Source organism: Mus musculus, chromosome 6 (genome assembly GCF_000001635.26).
Source record: "Mus musculus strain C57BL/6J chromosome 6, GRCm38.p6 C57BL/6J".
NCBI lineage: Eukaryota > Metazoa > Chordata > Mammalia > Rodentia > Muridae > Mus > Mus musculus.
In genome coordinates, this window is record NC_000072.6 from 56,970,046 (window position 1) to 56,987,135 (window position 17,090).

General features: G+C 36.7%; 1 protein-coding gene across 1 annotated transcript; it reads left to right on the forward strand.

Annotated features, from left to right (window-relative positions):
* Positions 1-289: 289 nt before the first annotated feature.
* On the forward strand, positions 290-16,305 carry Vmn1r5 (vomeronasal 1 receptor 5). Its single transcript, NM_134174.3, has 2 exons — positions 290-314; positions 15,245-16,305. The coding sequence occupies exon 2, from the start codon at positions 15,297-15,299 to the stop codon at positions 16,242-16,244; it is 948 nt and encodes a 315-aa protein (NP_598935.2). The 5' UTR covers positions 290-314; positions 15,245-15,296; the 3' UTR covers positions 16,245-16,305.
* The last annotated feature ends 785 nt before the right edge of the window (positions 16,306-17,090 follow it).

The following is a 17,090-nucleotide window of genomic DNA, read 5'->3' on the forward strand; positions in this document are numbered from 1 at the left end:
ATTATTATTCTTACTTTTGTTTTGTTTACAAGGTTTGGGATCAGTTAATTTACATACACAGATATGGCCAAGAGAGAAATCTCACACATGGGAAACCCAGAGCTCAGCTGTTCCTATACTACTGTTCTCCTGGAATTAGGGAAGTTTACTTTTCCATTTGATGTTTACAGTTTATGACAATGTTAAGGCCAGAAGTGCCTTCTCCAGATGAAGTGATAACTATGGGTCTGGAGGGAGATAACCTGATGACATTTCTCCCATATAACTACTTCTGAGGGCCAACTTCTTCAAGGATGTTCTGGGAAGCCCAGATGGTGAGTGGTTTTGTTTTGTTTTCTCTTTATTATAGTGAGACAGGAGGTGGTAGAATGAAAGAGGATTCTTTAATAAATGAGTAGAGAATTTTCTGCTTACAATTTTACTTTTGAGCTATATTGTATCATAAGTAAACCAGAGATGCTTGCAGATATGAATACCAGTGTATTGATTTATAAAAGAACACTGATTACACTCAGTTTGGTCTCTACTATATGTGACAGTATAGAGGGCCTAGCAGGATGGATAGAGACAGGAAAAGCTAACAGGCTGCAGATGATCATTGAGTATTATATAGTAAATGAAAATGTCACTACACTCACTACTTTTTATAATGAATATATGCTGGCATATATTTAAAAATTAACTTTATCTCAGATCAATCAGACAAAAGATTGTACTGAATGCTCTATGAATTCTTGATCACGGTTCCACCTAGATATGGCCAACTGTGATAGTTTTCCATCCCTGTAACAAAACTGAATAGTCTTAGAGAGTAAAAACCAAGTGACAACCATTTATTTTCTTGCAGGGGTTGGTATATAATATTGATGCAATCAATTTGTGTTTTGTATTTTTCCATTTTACACTTTTCTCCAGTTTTATTTTTTTTACATAGATTTGTTTAATCTATTGCAATGATCTCTCATAATGTAAACATTTTATAGGCACCTCAAAAATATTTGGAAATCTTACCTCATTACTCAAATGAATTATTCTTTCTCAAATGTAATTTTCAGTAGGACTTTTAGTTATTTTATTAAAATGAATTCCGTTTTCCTATTTCAGTTTTTCTAAATTGAACATTGTAGCATTAAAGCTGAATAGTATTGTGTAAGACTTTCATTAGTAGTGAGAAATATATTTATAATTCTTTAATAGCATAAAGTTATTTAAAATCAAAATCACTAAGTTTCCTCTAACAGTTACAAAGTATAATTGCTTGTTAAAATCTACTTACACACACACACACACACACACACACACACACACACACACACACACAATGCTAAGTAATTTAAGTTTAGTAATGAATATCACAAGTCAATTTTTTTCTTGGAATACCAGTTACTAATGTTTATAGGAGATTGAAGTGGAAAATAATGACAGTTGTGTTGGCACATGCCTTTGATCTCAGCACTTATTTTTAAATAGAAAGAAGCATTTAATTTGAGGCCTGTATGCTTAGATTTTTCAAAACCTACTTTAATAAGGGTTCTCAAATATTTCAACCCATCTTCTAGCCCACTGTCCAATGGTAGAGGAGAAAGGATGGTAAATAGAACAAGTAGATATGGGCCAATTTAGAAACAGTTCTTTGGGGGCCATTCAAATTTCTGTTGTCAGGATACCAGCAGTCTGGTTCAGTAGTGTCAGGATGATCCAAGCACTTTCAAAGTTAAGGCAGGAGACTCATGGGTTTGATTGAAGTCAGTGTGAACTTCTGTCTGTCTTTCTGTCTGTATACCTGTCTGTCTCCATCTCATACACACAAACAGAAATCCAAGGAAATCAAAGTGTAAAACTGAGGATGTAGAATTATAAATTATAGTCACTGAAATGGAACAAAATAATGCCAGTAACCATTATGAACTCTGTGGCCCAGAGTTTCAATCTTATATAAGCAGTTGTCAGAAGCATGAGTTTATGTTTGTAAGCATTATAGAATTTTCAGTTTGTTTTGAATAATTTCCCTTAAAAGTTTGTACCAGTGCTCTGGAAAGGACCATTGTGGAAATAAATATGTCACCCAGAAAACAGAGGACATTCTTCCATTTTCCTTCATGCTCATTTTATTTCATGAACATATTTGATATGCCATTCGGTTTTTCATTCAAGTGATGTAAATGTACTCACACTAGCAGCTCCAGAACACAATATGCTTGTGATCTATTCATGGACATGATAGTCTCATTCTCTCCCTTTCCCTCCTTCTCTCCATCTTCCTCTTCTCTTTCTCCTTCTGTCTTGTGCATACAACGCATTCAAACATGCAAATACACACACACACACACACACACACACACACACACACACACACACACACACAGAGAGAGAGAGAGAGAGAGAGAGAGAGAGAGAGAGAGAGAGAGAGAGAGAGAGAGATTTACAGTGAACACTCATGTATTTCCCAAACTCACACCATGCAACTTGTGATGAAGCTCTGGGTATGATTGCTTACCCACAGTCTCTGCAGTGACACTTCTGTTGCTTTTGGGACTAATTTGGAGATTAAGTTTTTTAACTTTTGGGCTTTCCTAAAAATGCCTTCATTTATTTATTTTATTATTTTATTTAAAAGAAAATTGCAGTTTTGGTGGCTCCCATGTTAGTTTAAGTTGCAATATTTAGTTGTCAGTACTAACACCCAGAGTATATCCATAAACATTTATAATAGTGGAGAAACCATCACTGTTACATTCACCCAGACCAAAAGACTAAGCAGTCTATAGCCATGTGTCTGAAGAAGCATTGACAGTAGACTATATATCAGCCAACAATTTTACTTGTCACCTGAAAGACACATACTCAATTTATGTTCTCTCTGAGCAGTCATACAGCTTTTAGGTCATTGTTCACTAAATGTGTTGACACTTAAAATGAAAATGACACTTTTGTTATACTATACTTGTTTGTTCCTGTATTATTAAATCTTCACAAACAGAAAACAAAGATCACTATATGTGTATAAGACAAACTGTTTCAGATTCATCAAATATTGTGATAAGGAAAAGATGAAGTGATTGTTCTTGGGAGAGTAAAGAGCTGTACATGAAGACACTTTTACTTCTCTCTATCCCTCTTTTCTATCTCTTCCTGTCTGTCTTTGTCTCTCTGTCTCTCTTTCTGTCTCTGTCTCTGTCTCTGTCTCTGTCTCTGTCTCTGTCTCTGTCTCTGTGTGTCTCCCTCTCTCTTTCTCTGTTATATGCATCTTCACACACATGGCTGCAGACTGCTTAGTCTTTTGGTCTGGGTCAATTTAATCGTGATGGATTCTCTGTCATTATAAATGTTTATAAATATACTCTGGGACTTAATACTTGCAACTAAATATTGCAACTTAAACTAACACAGAATTCCCCATAACTGCAATCTCCTTTTTAAATAAAAGATGGTTTTTCTCTGTATATATCCATGTTAAAAAAAACAGTTTTCACTCATGAGAGCTATGGTCTTTTTTCACCAAACCTCAGTTCCAGCGAGCCTCAAATAAAAATGCCAATTTATGAATTAGAAGGTTCGTTATTTTCTGTCTGTGATATATATTTACAAAGCAATAGATATGACGTAGAGAGGTTGAAGTTCATAAGTTTGGGCTAAGAAAAAACATTTTACGTTAATATATTTTACCTTATTATGTTATCATCTTTTATATTAATTTTAATACTTGTGCTTATATTAATAAATTATTGAATATAATTAATAGTAAATTAATATATGTATATGGTTCATCCATTTGTAGGCTTAAAATTAGAATTGGACTATAGTTCTTAAAGTTTATAGACTTAGTTTTGTTATTATATATATATATATATGTGTGTGTGTGTGTGTGTGTGTGTGTGTATATTTTGCCTACATATAGTTTCTATATGCACCTCCTGTGTGCCTGGTCAGAGAGAGGTTGTATCCCTTTCAAACTGAGTCACATAGTCACAAGCCAGTAATGTCATTGCTGAGAATCACACCTGGGTCTTTCCAAAAGCGAAAGATGCTCTTGATCACTGAGGTAAATCACTACCCCATATCCTGGAGCTTTTATAAACAGAACACCACTCTACAGCTACTGTAAATGTCTGTTGGTGAAAGAATTAGATTTTCAGCTCTGGTAATTGGGATGAACTCATTCCTTTACTAGATTAAGCTTTTTAGGAGCAAAATAATGTAAATATTAAATGTGTCTTATGGTGTCATATTCATTTAAAAGTTATAGGATAGTCTCAGGCACTAGCTTCTGAATTACTTCCATCCATACCTGCATGTATCTATATATGTGGAATATATGCATAAACTTGAAAATATAGTTGGACACTTTTTCTCATAAGAATTTGTTTCAGTGTAGTTGTGTTTTATTTCTCTCTCACAAGCTGAGTTAAAGTAATGGATCAAATTAATTCAATAAGTTGATCCTGGTCACTATAGCCATCACTGCACTAAAACTGAATATCTGGTTTAGGAGTTGGCTAGTGGAATTTTTGGGGTCATGTATATATACCATCAGCAAATAGTGATATTTTGACTTTGTCCTTTCCAATTTGTATCCCCCCTGAACTCCTTTTGTTGTATAATTGTTCTGGCTAGGACTTCAAGTAAGTACTATATTGAATAGTTAGGAGTGAGCTTGCAGCCTTGCCTAGTCCCTGATTTTAGTGGGATTGTTTCCAGTTTCTTAGCTTGATGTTGGCTACTGGTTTGCTGTATATTGCTGTTATTATATTTAGGATGGGTCTTGAATTCCTGGTCTTTGCAAGACTTTTATCATGAAGGGGTGTTGGATTTTGTCAAATGTTTTCTCAGCATCTAATGAGATGATCATGTGGTTTTTGTCTTTGAGTTTTTTTACATAGTGGATTACGTTGATGAATTTCCATATATTAAACCATCCCTGCATCCCTGGGATGAAGCCTACTTGATCATGATGGATGATTGTTTTGATGTGTTCTTGGATTCGGTCTGCGAGAATTTTATTGAGTATTTTTGCATCGATATTCATAAGCGAAATTGGTCTGAATTTCTCTTTGTTTGTTGCGTCTTTGTGTGGCTTAGTTATCAGAGCACTTGTGGCTTCATAGAATGCATTGGGTAGAATACCTTCTGTTTCTATTGTGGAATACTTTGAGGAGAATTGGAATTAGGTCTTCTTTGAAGGTCTGATAGAACTCTGCATTAAACCTATCTGTTCCTGGGATTCTTTTAGTTGGGAGACTATTAATGACTGCTTCTATTTCTTTAGAGGGTATTGGACTGTTTAGGTCGTTAATCTGATCCTGATTTAACTTTGGTACCTGGTATCGGTCTAGGAAATTGTCCATTTCATCCAGGGTTTCCAGTATTGTTGAGAATAACCTTTTGTAATAGGATCTGATGATTAGGATTCCCTCAGATTCTCTTGTTATGTATCCTTCTTCATTTGTGATTTTGTTAATTTGATACTGTCCTTGTTCCCTCTAAGTCTGGCTAAGGGTTTATCTCTCTTGTTGATTTTCTCAAAGAACCAGCTCCTGGTTTGGTTGATTCTTTGTGCAGTTCTTTTTGTTTCCAGTTGCTTGATTTCAGCCATGTGTTTGATTATTTCCTCTTGGGTGAATTTGCTTCCTTTAGTTCTAGAGCTTTTAGGTGTGCTGTCAAGCTGCCTGTGTATGCTCTCTCTATTTTTATTTTATTTTATTTTTTTGGTGGCATTCAGAGCTATGTGTTTTCCTCTTATGAATGCTTTCATTGTGTGCCATAAGTTTGGGTTGTTGTGGCTTCATTTTCATTAAATTCTAAAAAGTTTTTAATTTCTTCATTTCTTCCTTGACCAAGGTATCACTGAGTAGAGTGTTCTTCAGCTACCATGTGTATGTTGGCTTTTTTCTTTCTTTCTCTCTTTCTTTTCTTTTTTTCTTTTTTTTTTTTTTACATTTTTTTTACTAGATATTTTCTTTATTTACATTTCAAATGCTATCCTGAAAGTTCCCTATACCTTCCCCCTGCCCTGCTCTCCTACCCACACACTCCTGCTCTTTGGTCCTAGCATTCCCCTGTACTGGGGCATATAAAGTTTGCAATACCAAGGGGCTTCTCTTCCCAGTGATGGCCAACTAGGCCATCTTCTGCTACATATACAGCAAGAGATAAGAGCTCTGGTGGTACTGATTAGTTCATATTGTTTTTCCACATATAAGGTTGCAGAACCCTTCATCTCCTTGGGTACTTTCTGTAGCTTCTCCATTGGGGGCCCTGTGTTCCATCTAATAGATGACTGTGAGCATCCACTTCTGTATTTGCCAGGCACTAGCATAGCCTCATATGAGATAGCTATAACAGGGTCCATTCAGCAAAATCTTTCTGGCATATGCAATAGTGTCTGAGTTTGGAGGCTGATTATGGGATGGATCCATGGGAGGGGTAATCTCTGGATAGTCCATCCTTTCCTCTTAGCTCCAAACTTTGTCTCTGTAACTCCTTTCATAGGTATTTTGTTCCCTATTCTAAGAAGGAATGACATATCCACCCATTGGTCTTCTCTCTTCTTGATTTTCTTGTGTTTTGCAAATTGTATCTTGGGTGTTCTATGTTTCTGGGCTAATATCTACTTATCAGTGACAGCATATCTAATGACTTCTTTTGTGATTGGGTTACTCCACTAAGCATGATATCCTCCATATACATCCATTTGTCCAAGAATTTCATAAATCCATTGTTTTTAATAGCTGAGTAGTACTCCATTGTGTAAATGTACCACATTTTCTGTATCCATTCTTCTGTTGAGGGACATCTGGGTTCTTTCCAGCTTCTGGATATTATAAATAAGGCTGCTATGAACATAGCGGAGCATGTGTTCTTCTTACCGGTTGGGACATCTTCTGGATATATGCCCAGGAGAGGTATTGTGGGATCCTCCGGTAGTACTATGTCCAATTTTCTGAGGAACCACCAGACTGATTTCCAGAGTGGTTGTACAAGCTTGCAATCCCACCAACAATGGAGGAGTGTTCCCCTTTCTCCACATCCTTGCCAGCATCTGCTGTCACCTGAGTTTTTGATCTTAGCCATTCTGACAGGAGTGAAGTGGAATCTCAGTGCTGTTTTGATTTGCATTTACCTGATGATTAAAGATGTTGAACATTTTTTCAGGTGCTTCTCTGCCATTCGGTATTCCTCAGGTGAGAATTCTTTGTTCAGCTCTGAGCCCCATTTTTAATGGGGTTATTTGATTTTCTGGAGTCCACCTTCTTGAGTTCTTTATATATATTGGATATTAGTCCCCTATCTGATTTAGGATAGGTAAAGATCCTTTCCCAATCTGTTGGTGGTCTTTTTGTCTTATTGACGGTGTCTTTTGCTTTGCAGAAGCTTTGCAATTTTATGAGGTCCCATTTATCGATTCTTGATCTTACAGCACAAGCCATTGCTGTTCTATTCAGGAATTTTTCCCCTGTGCCCATATCTTTGAGGCTTTTCCCTACTTTCTCCTCTATAAGTTTCAGTGTCTCTGGTTTTATGTGGAGTTCCTTAATCCACTTAGATTTGACCTTACTACAAGGAGATAGGAATGGATCAATTCGCATTTCTCTACATGATAACAGCCAGTTGTACGAGCACCATTTGTTGAAAATGCTGTCTTTTTTCCACTGGATGGTTTTTGCTCCCTTGTCAAAGATCAAGTGACCATAGTTGTGTGGGTTCATTTCTGGGTCTTCAGATCTATTCCATTGGTCTACTTGTCTGTCACTATACCAGTTTTTAATCACAATTGCTCTATAGTACAGCTTAGGTCAAGGATGGTGATTCCACCAGAGGTTCTTTTGATCCTTGATAAGAGTTTTTGCTATCCTAGGTTTTTTGTTATTCCAGATGAATTTGCAGATTGCCCTTTCTAATTCGTTGAAGAATTGAGATGGAATTTTGATGGGGATTGCATTGAATCTGTAGCTTGCTTTTGGCAAGATAGCCATTTTTACAAAGATGATTCTGCCAATCCTTGAGGATGGGAGATCTTTCCATCTTCTGAGATCTTCTTTAATTTCTTTTTTCAGAGATTTGAAGTTCTTATCATACAGAACTTTTGCTTCCTTAGTTAGAGTCACGCCAAGGCATTTTATATTATTTGTGACTATTGAGAATGGTGTTGTTTCCCTAATTTCATTCTCAGCCTGTTTATCCTTTGTGTAGAGAAAGGCTATTGACTTGTTGGAGTTAATTTTATATCCAGCTACTTCATTGAATCTGTTTATCAGGTTTAAGAGCTCTCTGGTGGAATTTTTAGGGTCACTTATATATACTATCATATCATCTGCAAAAAGTGATATTTTGACTTCTTCCTTTCCAATTTGTATCCCCTTGATCTCCTTTTGTTGTCGAATTGCTCTGGCTAGGACTTCAAGTACAATGTTGAATAGGTAGGGAGAAAGTGGGCAGCCTTGTCTAGTCCCTGATTTTAGTGGGATTGCTTCCAGCTTCTCACCATTTACTTTGATGTTGGCTATTGGTTTGCTTTAGATTGCTTTTATCATGTTTAGGTATGTTCCTTGAATTCCTGATCTTTCCAAGACTTTTATCATGAATGGGTGTTGGATTTTGTCAATGCTTTCTCAGCATCTAACAAGATAATCATCTAACAAGATGATCATGTGGTTTTTGTCTTTGAGTTTGTTCATATACTGGATTACGTTGATGGATTTCCGTATATTAAGCCATCCCTGCATCCCTGGAATGACATGTACTTAGTCAGGATGGATGATTGTTTTGATGTGTTCTTGGATTTGGTTAGCAAGAATTTTATTGAGTATTTTTGCATCGATATTTATAAGGGAAATTGGTCTGAAGTTGGGTCTATCTTTGTTGGGTCTTTCTGTGGTTTAGGTATCAGAGTAATTGTGGCTTCATAGAATGAATTGGGTAGAGTACCTTCTGCTTCTATTTTGTGGAATAGTTTGTGCAGAACTGGAATTAGATCTTCTTTGAAGGTCTGGCAGAACTCTGCACTAAACCCATCTGGTCCTGGGTATTAATGACTGCTTCTATTTCTTTAGGGGATATAGGACTGTTTAGATCATTAACCTGATCCTGATTTAACTTTGATACCTGGTATCTGTCTAGAAATTTCTCCATTTTATCCTGGTTCTCCTGTTTTGTTGAGTATAGCTTTTTGTAGAAAGGTCTGATGGTGTTTTGGATTTCTTCAGGATCTGTTGTTATGTCTCCCTTTTCATTTCTGATTTTGTTAATTAGGATGCTGTCCCTGTGCCTTCTAGTGAGTCTGGCTAAGGGGTTATCTATCTTGTTGATTTTCTCAAAGAACCAGCTCCTCGATTGGTTGATTCATTGAATAGTTCTTCTTGTTTCCACTTGATTGATTTCACCCCTGAGTTTGATTATTTCCTGCCGTCTACTCCTCTTGGGTGAATTTGCTTCCTTTTGCTCTAGAGCTTTTAGGTGTTTTGTCAAGCTGCTAGTGTGTGCTCTCTCTAGCTTCTTTTTGGAGGCACTCAGAGCTATGAGTTTCCCTCTTAGAAATGCTTTCATTGTGTCCCATAAGTTTGGGTATGTTGTGGCTTCATTTTTATTAAACTCTAAAAGTCTTTAATCTCTCTCTTTATTCCTTCCTTGACCAAGGTATCATTGAGAAGAGTGTTGTTCAGTTTCCATGTGAATGTTGGCTTTCTATTATTTATGTAGTTATTGAAGATCAGCCTTAGTCCATGGTGATCTGATAGGGTGCATCGGACAATTTCAATATATTTGTATCTGTTGAGGCCTGTTTTTTGACCAGTTATATGGTCAGTTTTGGAGAAGGTACCAGGAGGTACTGAGAAGAAGGTATATCCTTTTGTTTTAGGATAAAATGTTCTATAGATATCTTTTAAATCCATTTGTTTCATAACTTCTGTTAGTTTCACTGTGTCCCTGTTTAGTTTCTGTTTACATTATTTGTCCATTGTTGAGCGTATGGGTGTTGAAGTCTCGCACTATTATTTTGTGAGGTGCAATGTGTGCTTTGAGCTTTACTTTTGTTTCTTTAATGAATGTACATGCCCTTGCATTTGGAGCACAGATATTCAGAATTGAGAGTTCATCTTCGAAGATTTTACCTTTGATGAGCATGACGTTCCCCTCCTTGTCTTTTTTGAAAACCCTGGCTTGGAAGGCGATTTTACTAGATATTAGAATGGCTACTCCAGCTTGTTTCTTAGGACCATTTCCTTTCAAAATTGTTTTCCAGCCTTTTACCTTGAGCTAGTGTCTGTCTTTTTCCGTGAGGTGGGTTTCCTGTATGCAGCAAAGAGTTGGGTCCTGTTTATGTAGCCAGTCTGTTAGTCTATGTCTTTTATTGGGGAACTGAGTCCATTGATATTAAGAGATATTAAGGGAAAGTAATATTTGCTTCCTCTAATTTTTGTTGTCAGAATTGGGATTCTGTTCTTATGGCTGTCTTCTTTTTGGTTTCTTGAAGGATTACTTTCTTGATTTTTCTATGGCATAGTTTCTGTCCTTGTTTTGGTGTTTTCCCATTATTATCCTCTGAAGGGCTGAATTCCTGGAAATATATTGTGTGGATTTGGTTTTGTCATGGAACACTTTGGTTTCTCCATCTATGGTAATTGAAAGATTTGCTATGTATAGTAGCCTGTGCTGGCATTTGTGTTCTCTTCAGGTCCGTATAACATCTGTCCAGGATCTTCTGGCTTTCATAGTCTCTGGTGAAAAGTCTGGTGTAATTCTGATAGGCCTGCCTTTATATGTTACTTGACCCTTTTCCCTTACTGCTTTTAATATTCTATCTTTATTTAGTGCATTTGTTGTTCTGATTATAATGTGTGGGGAGGAATTTCTTTTCTGGTCCATTCTATTTGGAGTACTGTAGGCTTCTTGTATGTTCATGGTCATGTCTTTCTTTATGTTTGGGAAGTTTTCTTCTATAATTTTATTGAAGATTTTTACTGGCCCTTTAAGTTGAAAATCTTCATTCTCATCTACTCCTCTTATCCATAGGTTTGGTCTTCTCATTGTGTCCTGGATTTCTTGGATGTTTTGAGTTAGGATCTTTTTGCATTTTGTATTTTCTTTGATTGTTGTGCTGACGTTCTCTATGGAATCTTCTGCACCTGAGATTCTCTCTTCCATCTCTTGTATTCTGTTGCTGATGCTCACATCTATGACTCCAGATTTCTTTCCTAGGGTTTCTATCTCCAACGTTGCCTCACTTTGGGTTTTCTTTATTGTGTCTACTTCCCTTTTTAGGTCTTGGATGGTTTTATTCAATTCCATCGCCTGTTTGGTTGTGTTTTTCTGCAATTCTTTAAGGGATTTTTGTGCTTCCTCTTCAAGGTCTTCTACCTGTTTAGCAGTGTTCTCCTGTATTTCTTTAAGTGAGTCATTAAAGTCCTTCTAGATGTCCTCTACCATCATCATGAGATATTCTTTTAAATCTGGGTCTAGCTTTTTGGGTGTGTTGAAGTGCCCAGGACTGGGCGAGGCGGGAGTGCTGATTTCTGATGATGGTGAGTGGTCTTGTTTTCTGTTAGTAAGATTCTTACGTTTGCCTTTCGACATCTGGTAATCTCTGGAGTTAGTTGTTATAGTTGTCTCTGGTTAGAGATTGTTCCTCTGTTGATTCTGTTAGCCTCTATCAGCAGACCTGGGAGACTAGCTCTCTCCTCTGAGTTTCAGTGGTCAGAGCACTCTCTGCAGGCAAGCTCTCCTCTTCCAGGGAAGGTGCGCAGATATCTGGAGTTTGGACCTCCCTCCTGTCAGAAGATGAAGGCCCAAAACAGGACCTGGCCCAGAAGCTGTTTTGCTTCAGCCTGTCACAGAAGCTGTTAGCTTCTGTATTCCACTCTCACCTGCTCAGACTAGTCTTGGAGAGATCCAGGAACCAAGATGGCTCCCTCAGGTGCTCTGGCAAAGCCCTCCAGGATGTTTGGAGCCCAAAATTGGGTCTGTCTCAGAAGCTTTCCTCTAGGGGCCTTGGAGGTGTCCGCCGACTCTATGCCCTGGTGACTCAGTGCTGGTGCCGACAGGAAGAGACTTGTGACATTGGTCAGGCCGGGTTTCCTGCTTTTCTAATGCTGTCTCATGTCCCGCAAGATTGGATTGGAACAGAAGTTGTGTTCCACTCACCGGTGGTCCCAAGATCGTGTAGAGAGTCCTCTAGGGGACCTTGTGGGGGGTCGCTGACTCCACACCCAAGGTTCCCCAGTGCTGGTGCTCACCGGAAGGGACTTATGTAGGAACTAATTTTTGATTCCAAGTTCTTTCTCTCGTGGGGATTTCTAAAAACATCTTTGTGTTGTGACAATGGACAGTACATTAGCCAACAATTTCACTTGTCACCTGAAAATCACATATTCATTTCATGTCCTCTCTGAGCAGCCATACAGCTTAAAGATCATTACCCACCAAATGTGATACTTAAAATGAAAAGCACACTTCAACTTACTATTCTTATATGTTTCTTACATTATTAAATCCTTAGAAAGAGAATATAAGGATCACTATATGTGCATAAAACAAACTGTTCTAATATTAAACATTGTGATAATTAAGAGGTAAAGTGAGAGTGTAGAGCTGTGCGTGAAAAACAGGTTTCCTTCTGTCTGTCTGTCTGTCTGTCTGTCTGTCTGTCTGTCTGTCTCTCCCTTCCTCCCTCCTTCCCTCCCTCCCTTTGTCTCTCTGTCTCTGTCTCTGTCTCTGTCTCTCTCTCTGTCTCTCTCTCTCTCTCTCTCTCACACACACACACACACACACACACACACACGCTTCTTCATACACATGCCTGCAGACTGCTTAGTCTTTTGGTCAATTTAATAGTCATGGCTTCTCCACTACTATAAATGTCTATGGATATATTATGGGTTTTAGTACTTACAACTAAATATTGCAAATTAAACTAATGTGGATGCTGTCAAAACTGAAATTTTCTTTTTAAAGAAAAGATTTTTTTCAGTATATCTCCCTGCTAACAATCCAGTTTACTCATGATAGCCATGGTCTTTTTTTCACCAACAGTCAGCTCCAGTGAGCCTCAAATAAAAATGCCAATTTATGAATTAGAAGGTTCATTATTTTTTGTATGGGATAAATATTTACAAAGCAATAGATATGAACTAGAGAGGTTGAAGTGCATATATTTGGGATGAGAAAAACATTTACATTATTATCTTTTACCTTATTATATTAACATCTTTTTAATAATTATAATACTTATAATCAATCTTAATAAATATTAATAAACTATTGCAGTATAATTAATGATAAATTATCATATGAATATGGTTTCTCTATTTGTAAGTTTAAAAATTAGGATAGGGTTACAGTTCTTACAGTTTGCAGACTAAGGCATGAATTAAAAAATTTCCTGCAGCTTTATTTATTTTTTTCTCTTTCTCTCTCTATATGTATATTTTGTCTACATATAGTATCTGTATATCTCTTGTAGCCTGGTCAGAATTTGTATCTCCTTCAACCCAAGTCACATATGGTCACAAGCCACCATGTCATTGCTGAGAATCAAACCCGGGTCTACCCAAAAGCAAGACATGCTCTTGACCATGGAGCTTCATCTCTACTGTGTATCCTGGAGCCTTTATAAACAGAATATATACTGTATGTCTGTTGGTGCGAGAATTTGATGTTTGGATCTGGTAATTGGCATGAATCCATTCCTTTACTAGATTAAGTTTTTCAAGTGCAAAATAATGTAAATATTAAAGTGTGACTTATGGTGATATAGTCATAGAAAAGTTATAGGATGGTCTCAGACACTAGCTTCTGAATTATTTCTATACATACATGCATCTCTCTATATATGTGGAATATATGTGTGAACTTGAAAATATAATTGGACACTTTTTCTCACAAGAATCTGATTCAGTGTAGTCATTTTCGATTTCTCTATTACAAGCTGATTTAAAGTAATAAATTAAATTAATTCCATAATAAATTTATCCTGGTCACCAGGTCAAATAACTAACATAGGCATTAAATGTAAGACTGTTGAGTGAAACAGTGAAAATTGTGTGGGGTCTGATGACATGTAGTAATACTTTGTTTCCACTGCACGGGAAGGAATATGTTTTGAAAGAGAAATATACAAATAGCCTCACTATCTGGTCATCTTCAGTGAGTTTATGTTTGTCATACCATGTTGATAATAGTGTTTATCTTTCTTAGCACCCAAGTTCTTTCTTATTGGAGAGATACATGTAGCCTATAGTAACTACTGAAATCAGTAAAGCAAAAGAGGAGCATTGATCATGCAGGGGTGTGATGGAAGCAATAGAGAACAGAAGAGCAGGGTACAAATGATCTCATTAGTGAACTAGGAAAATGGTGGCTTTTCAGAATGTGGAAGGGGATATATACAGAAGAACGAGGTAGGTAGTTAAAATATCAACATAGATTTCTGAAAAGCCATAACTACTTTTTCTACTAACTAATTACACTGCCCCTCCAAAAAGGAAAAAAAAATACTATCTGCCTTGGTAGCTGGGACTTAGTTCTTTGAATCTGAAGTTTCACTAAAGGTCATGGGATGGGACATAATTAGGAGAGGCCTAGGGCTACTTAGAACCACAATTAATCATCATAGGGTATGGAAATTATGCTAATGGTCTTGAACTGTATCTATCTTTTAAATTTAGATTCTGGGGATGTGTGATTTCTTTGAAAAAGGATCATAAAAACAGATTGATTGAGAAAGATATTTGTCAGATTGAAATAGTGGGATTACCATGAATTACCACTGTGATTGGATTAGAATTATGAATTAAACATGGATAGTTGCAAACTAGAGTATAGTAAAATTATAGAAAATGATACTGAATCACCTGATATATTGGATTTCTTTGGAAAATATTTTCAGGTTAATATAACATTTATTCCTTTGAAGGAATATGATTAACATTCTATACTTATCACTACTGTTTAATCTTTACCTACAGAACAAGGCATTTAAATCAATAGGATCATATTTCTAAGGCATGAGACTCAGGTGTAGTACAGAGCCACTGAGTATTCTGTACAGATATGATTGTGATAGTAATTATTATATATAATTTTCTATATGTAAAGCAGATACATGGAAGTAGCAGGAATATAGGCTATAATGTACATTCTGGAAGATCAAGAATAAAAGAGTCATGTTAGTCAAGAATTATTATTTAAAATAGAATGATTATATAGCCAGTGTATCTCAAACTTAATGTATGCTCTATTATTTTTTCAGCTATATGAAATAAGCTTCCACTAAGCTCTTCAGATGAATAAAATCTCCACTTATGTTCTCAATCAAGAATGTTCTTTATTTCCAAGCTGGGTTTGGAGTCCTAGCCAATCTGTTTCTTGTTTGTTTCTATATTTACATAATCCTAGGTCACAGACGTAAGCCCACAGACCTGATCTCCTGTCAACTGACCTTCGTTCATATAATCATGTTTCTCACTGGAGGGGATATTTGGCTTACAGACTTTTTTGAGTTATTGAACATTGAGAATGACATCAAGTGTAAGGCAACTTTTTACATAAGCAGGGTGATGAGAAGCCTCTCTATGTGCACCACCTGCCTCCTGAGTGTGTTCCAAGCTGTCACAATATGTCCCAGTACTACATTGCTGGCAAAATTTAAACACAAACTAAAAAAATACATGATATATGCTTTCTTATGTATGTGGTCCTTCAATTTGTCCTTCAATAGTAACCAGATCTTCTTTGTTGGTGCTTATACCAATGTGAGTGAGACCAAACAGATGAAGGCTACTAAATACTGCTCACTCTTACCCATGAACAACATCATCAGAGGACTTATTTTAACAGTGACAACTTCCAGAGATGTATTTCTTATAGGAGTCATGCTAACCACAAGTACATACATGGTGATTATCTTGTCCAGACATCAGAGGCAATGCAAGCATCTTCATAGCATCAGCCACATGAGAGCATCCCCTGAGAAAAGGGCCACTCAGACCATCTTGCTGCTGGTGTTTTTCTTTGTGGTCATGTATTGGGTAGACTTAATCATTTCAATGACCTCATTCCTGTTATGGAGGTATGATCCAGTAATCCTTACTGTTCAGAAGTTTTTGATGAATGCCTATCCCACAATTACTCCTTTGGTACAATTCAGTTCTGATAACAGAATAATCATTATGCTGAAAAACCTACAGTCAAAACACCACCATATGTATTTTAAAAAATATGTTTTCACTCTTCTTTATAAAACCTATTAATTAATTACTTATTTATATGTACAAGTGTTATGCTAGAGTGCATGCCTGTGTGCATTCCCCTGTGCCCACAGAGGTGAGAAGATGGCATGGGCTCCCGTGGAACTGGACTTATCACTGGTTATAAAGAATCGTCCTGTGTAGCAACAGTTATTTTGTTTCCAAAATACAGATTCTTTTTATACTTAGTAACAAAGGAAAATTCTTCACGTGATTTTAAATAAAATATGTGCTATTACACATGTACATTCTCTTGACATTTCTGTTGTCAAACAGTAGAGAGTCCTTAAATTAAGTGTACACAATAAGTTGATATTTCCACATGATTTTTCTTTCCCTTTTTACTTTATATAATATTACTTTGATGCTGAAGCCATTCAAAAGAAGATTCTCATTGATATTCACTTTTTTCTTTTTTTCCTTTTTCTTTTTTATTAGATATTATCTTTATTTACATTTCAAATATTATCCCCTTTCCTAGTTTCCCCCCTGAAAATCCCCTATCCCTTCCCCTGCCCTCTGCTCCCCAACCCACCCACTCCTGCTTCCTGGCCCTGGCATTCCCCTATACTGGGGCATAGAATTTTCACAGAACCAAGGTCTTCTCCTTTCATTTATGACCAACTAGGCCATCCTCAGCTACCTATGTAGTTAAACTCATGAGTCACACCATGTGTTTTCTTTGGTTGGTGGTTTAGTCTCAGCGAAATCTGGGGGTCCTGGTTAGTTCATATTGTTTTTGTGTTTACTCATCAAAAATAGTTTAAGTATTTTATTGTAGCTTTATTTGCCCCCTAATCATAATTCATGTGGATCCATAAAAAGAATGTTAATTTTAAGTTTCCACTT

Coding starts and splice junctions, on each gene's coding strand:
- Vmn1r5 (NM_134174.3), top strand. CDS start 15,297: ATGTTCTCAATCAAGAATGTTCTTTATTTCCAAGCTGGGTTTGGAGTC.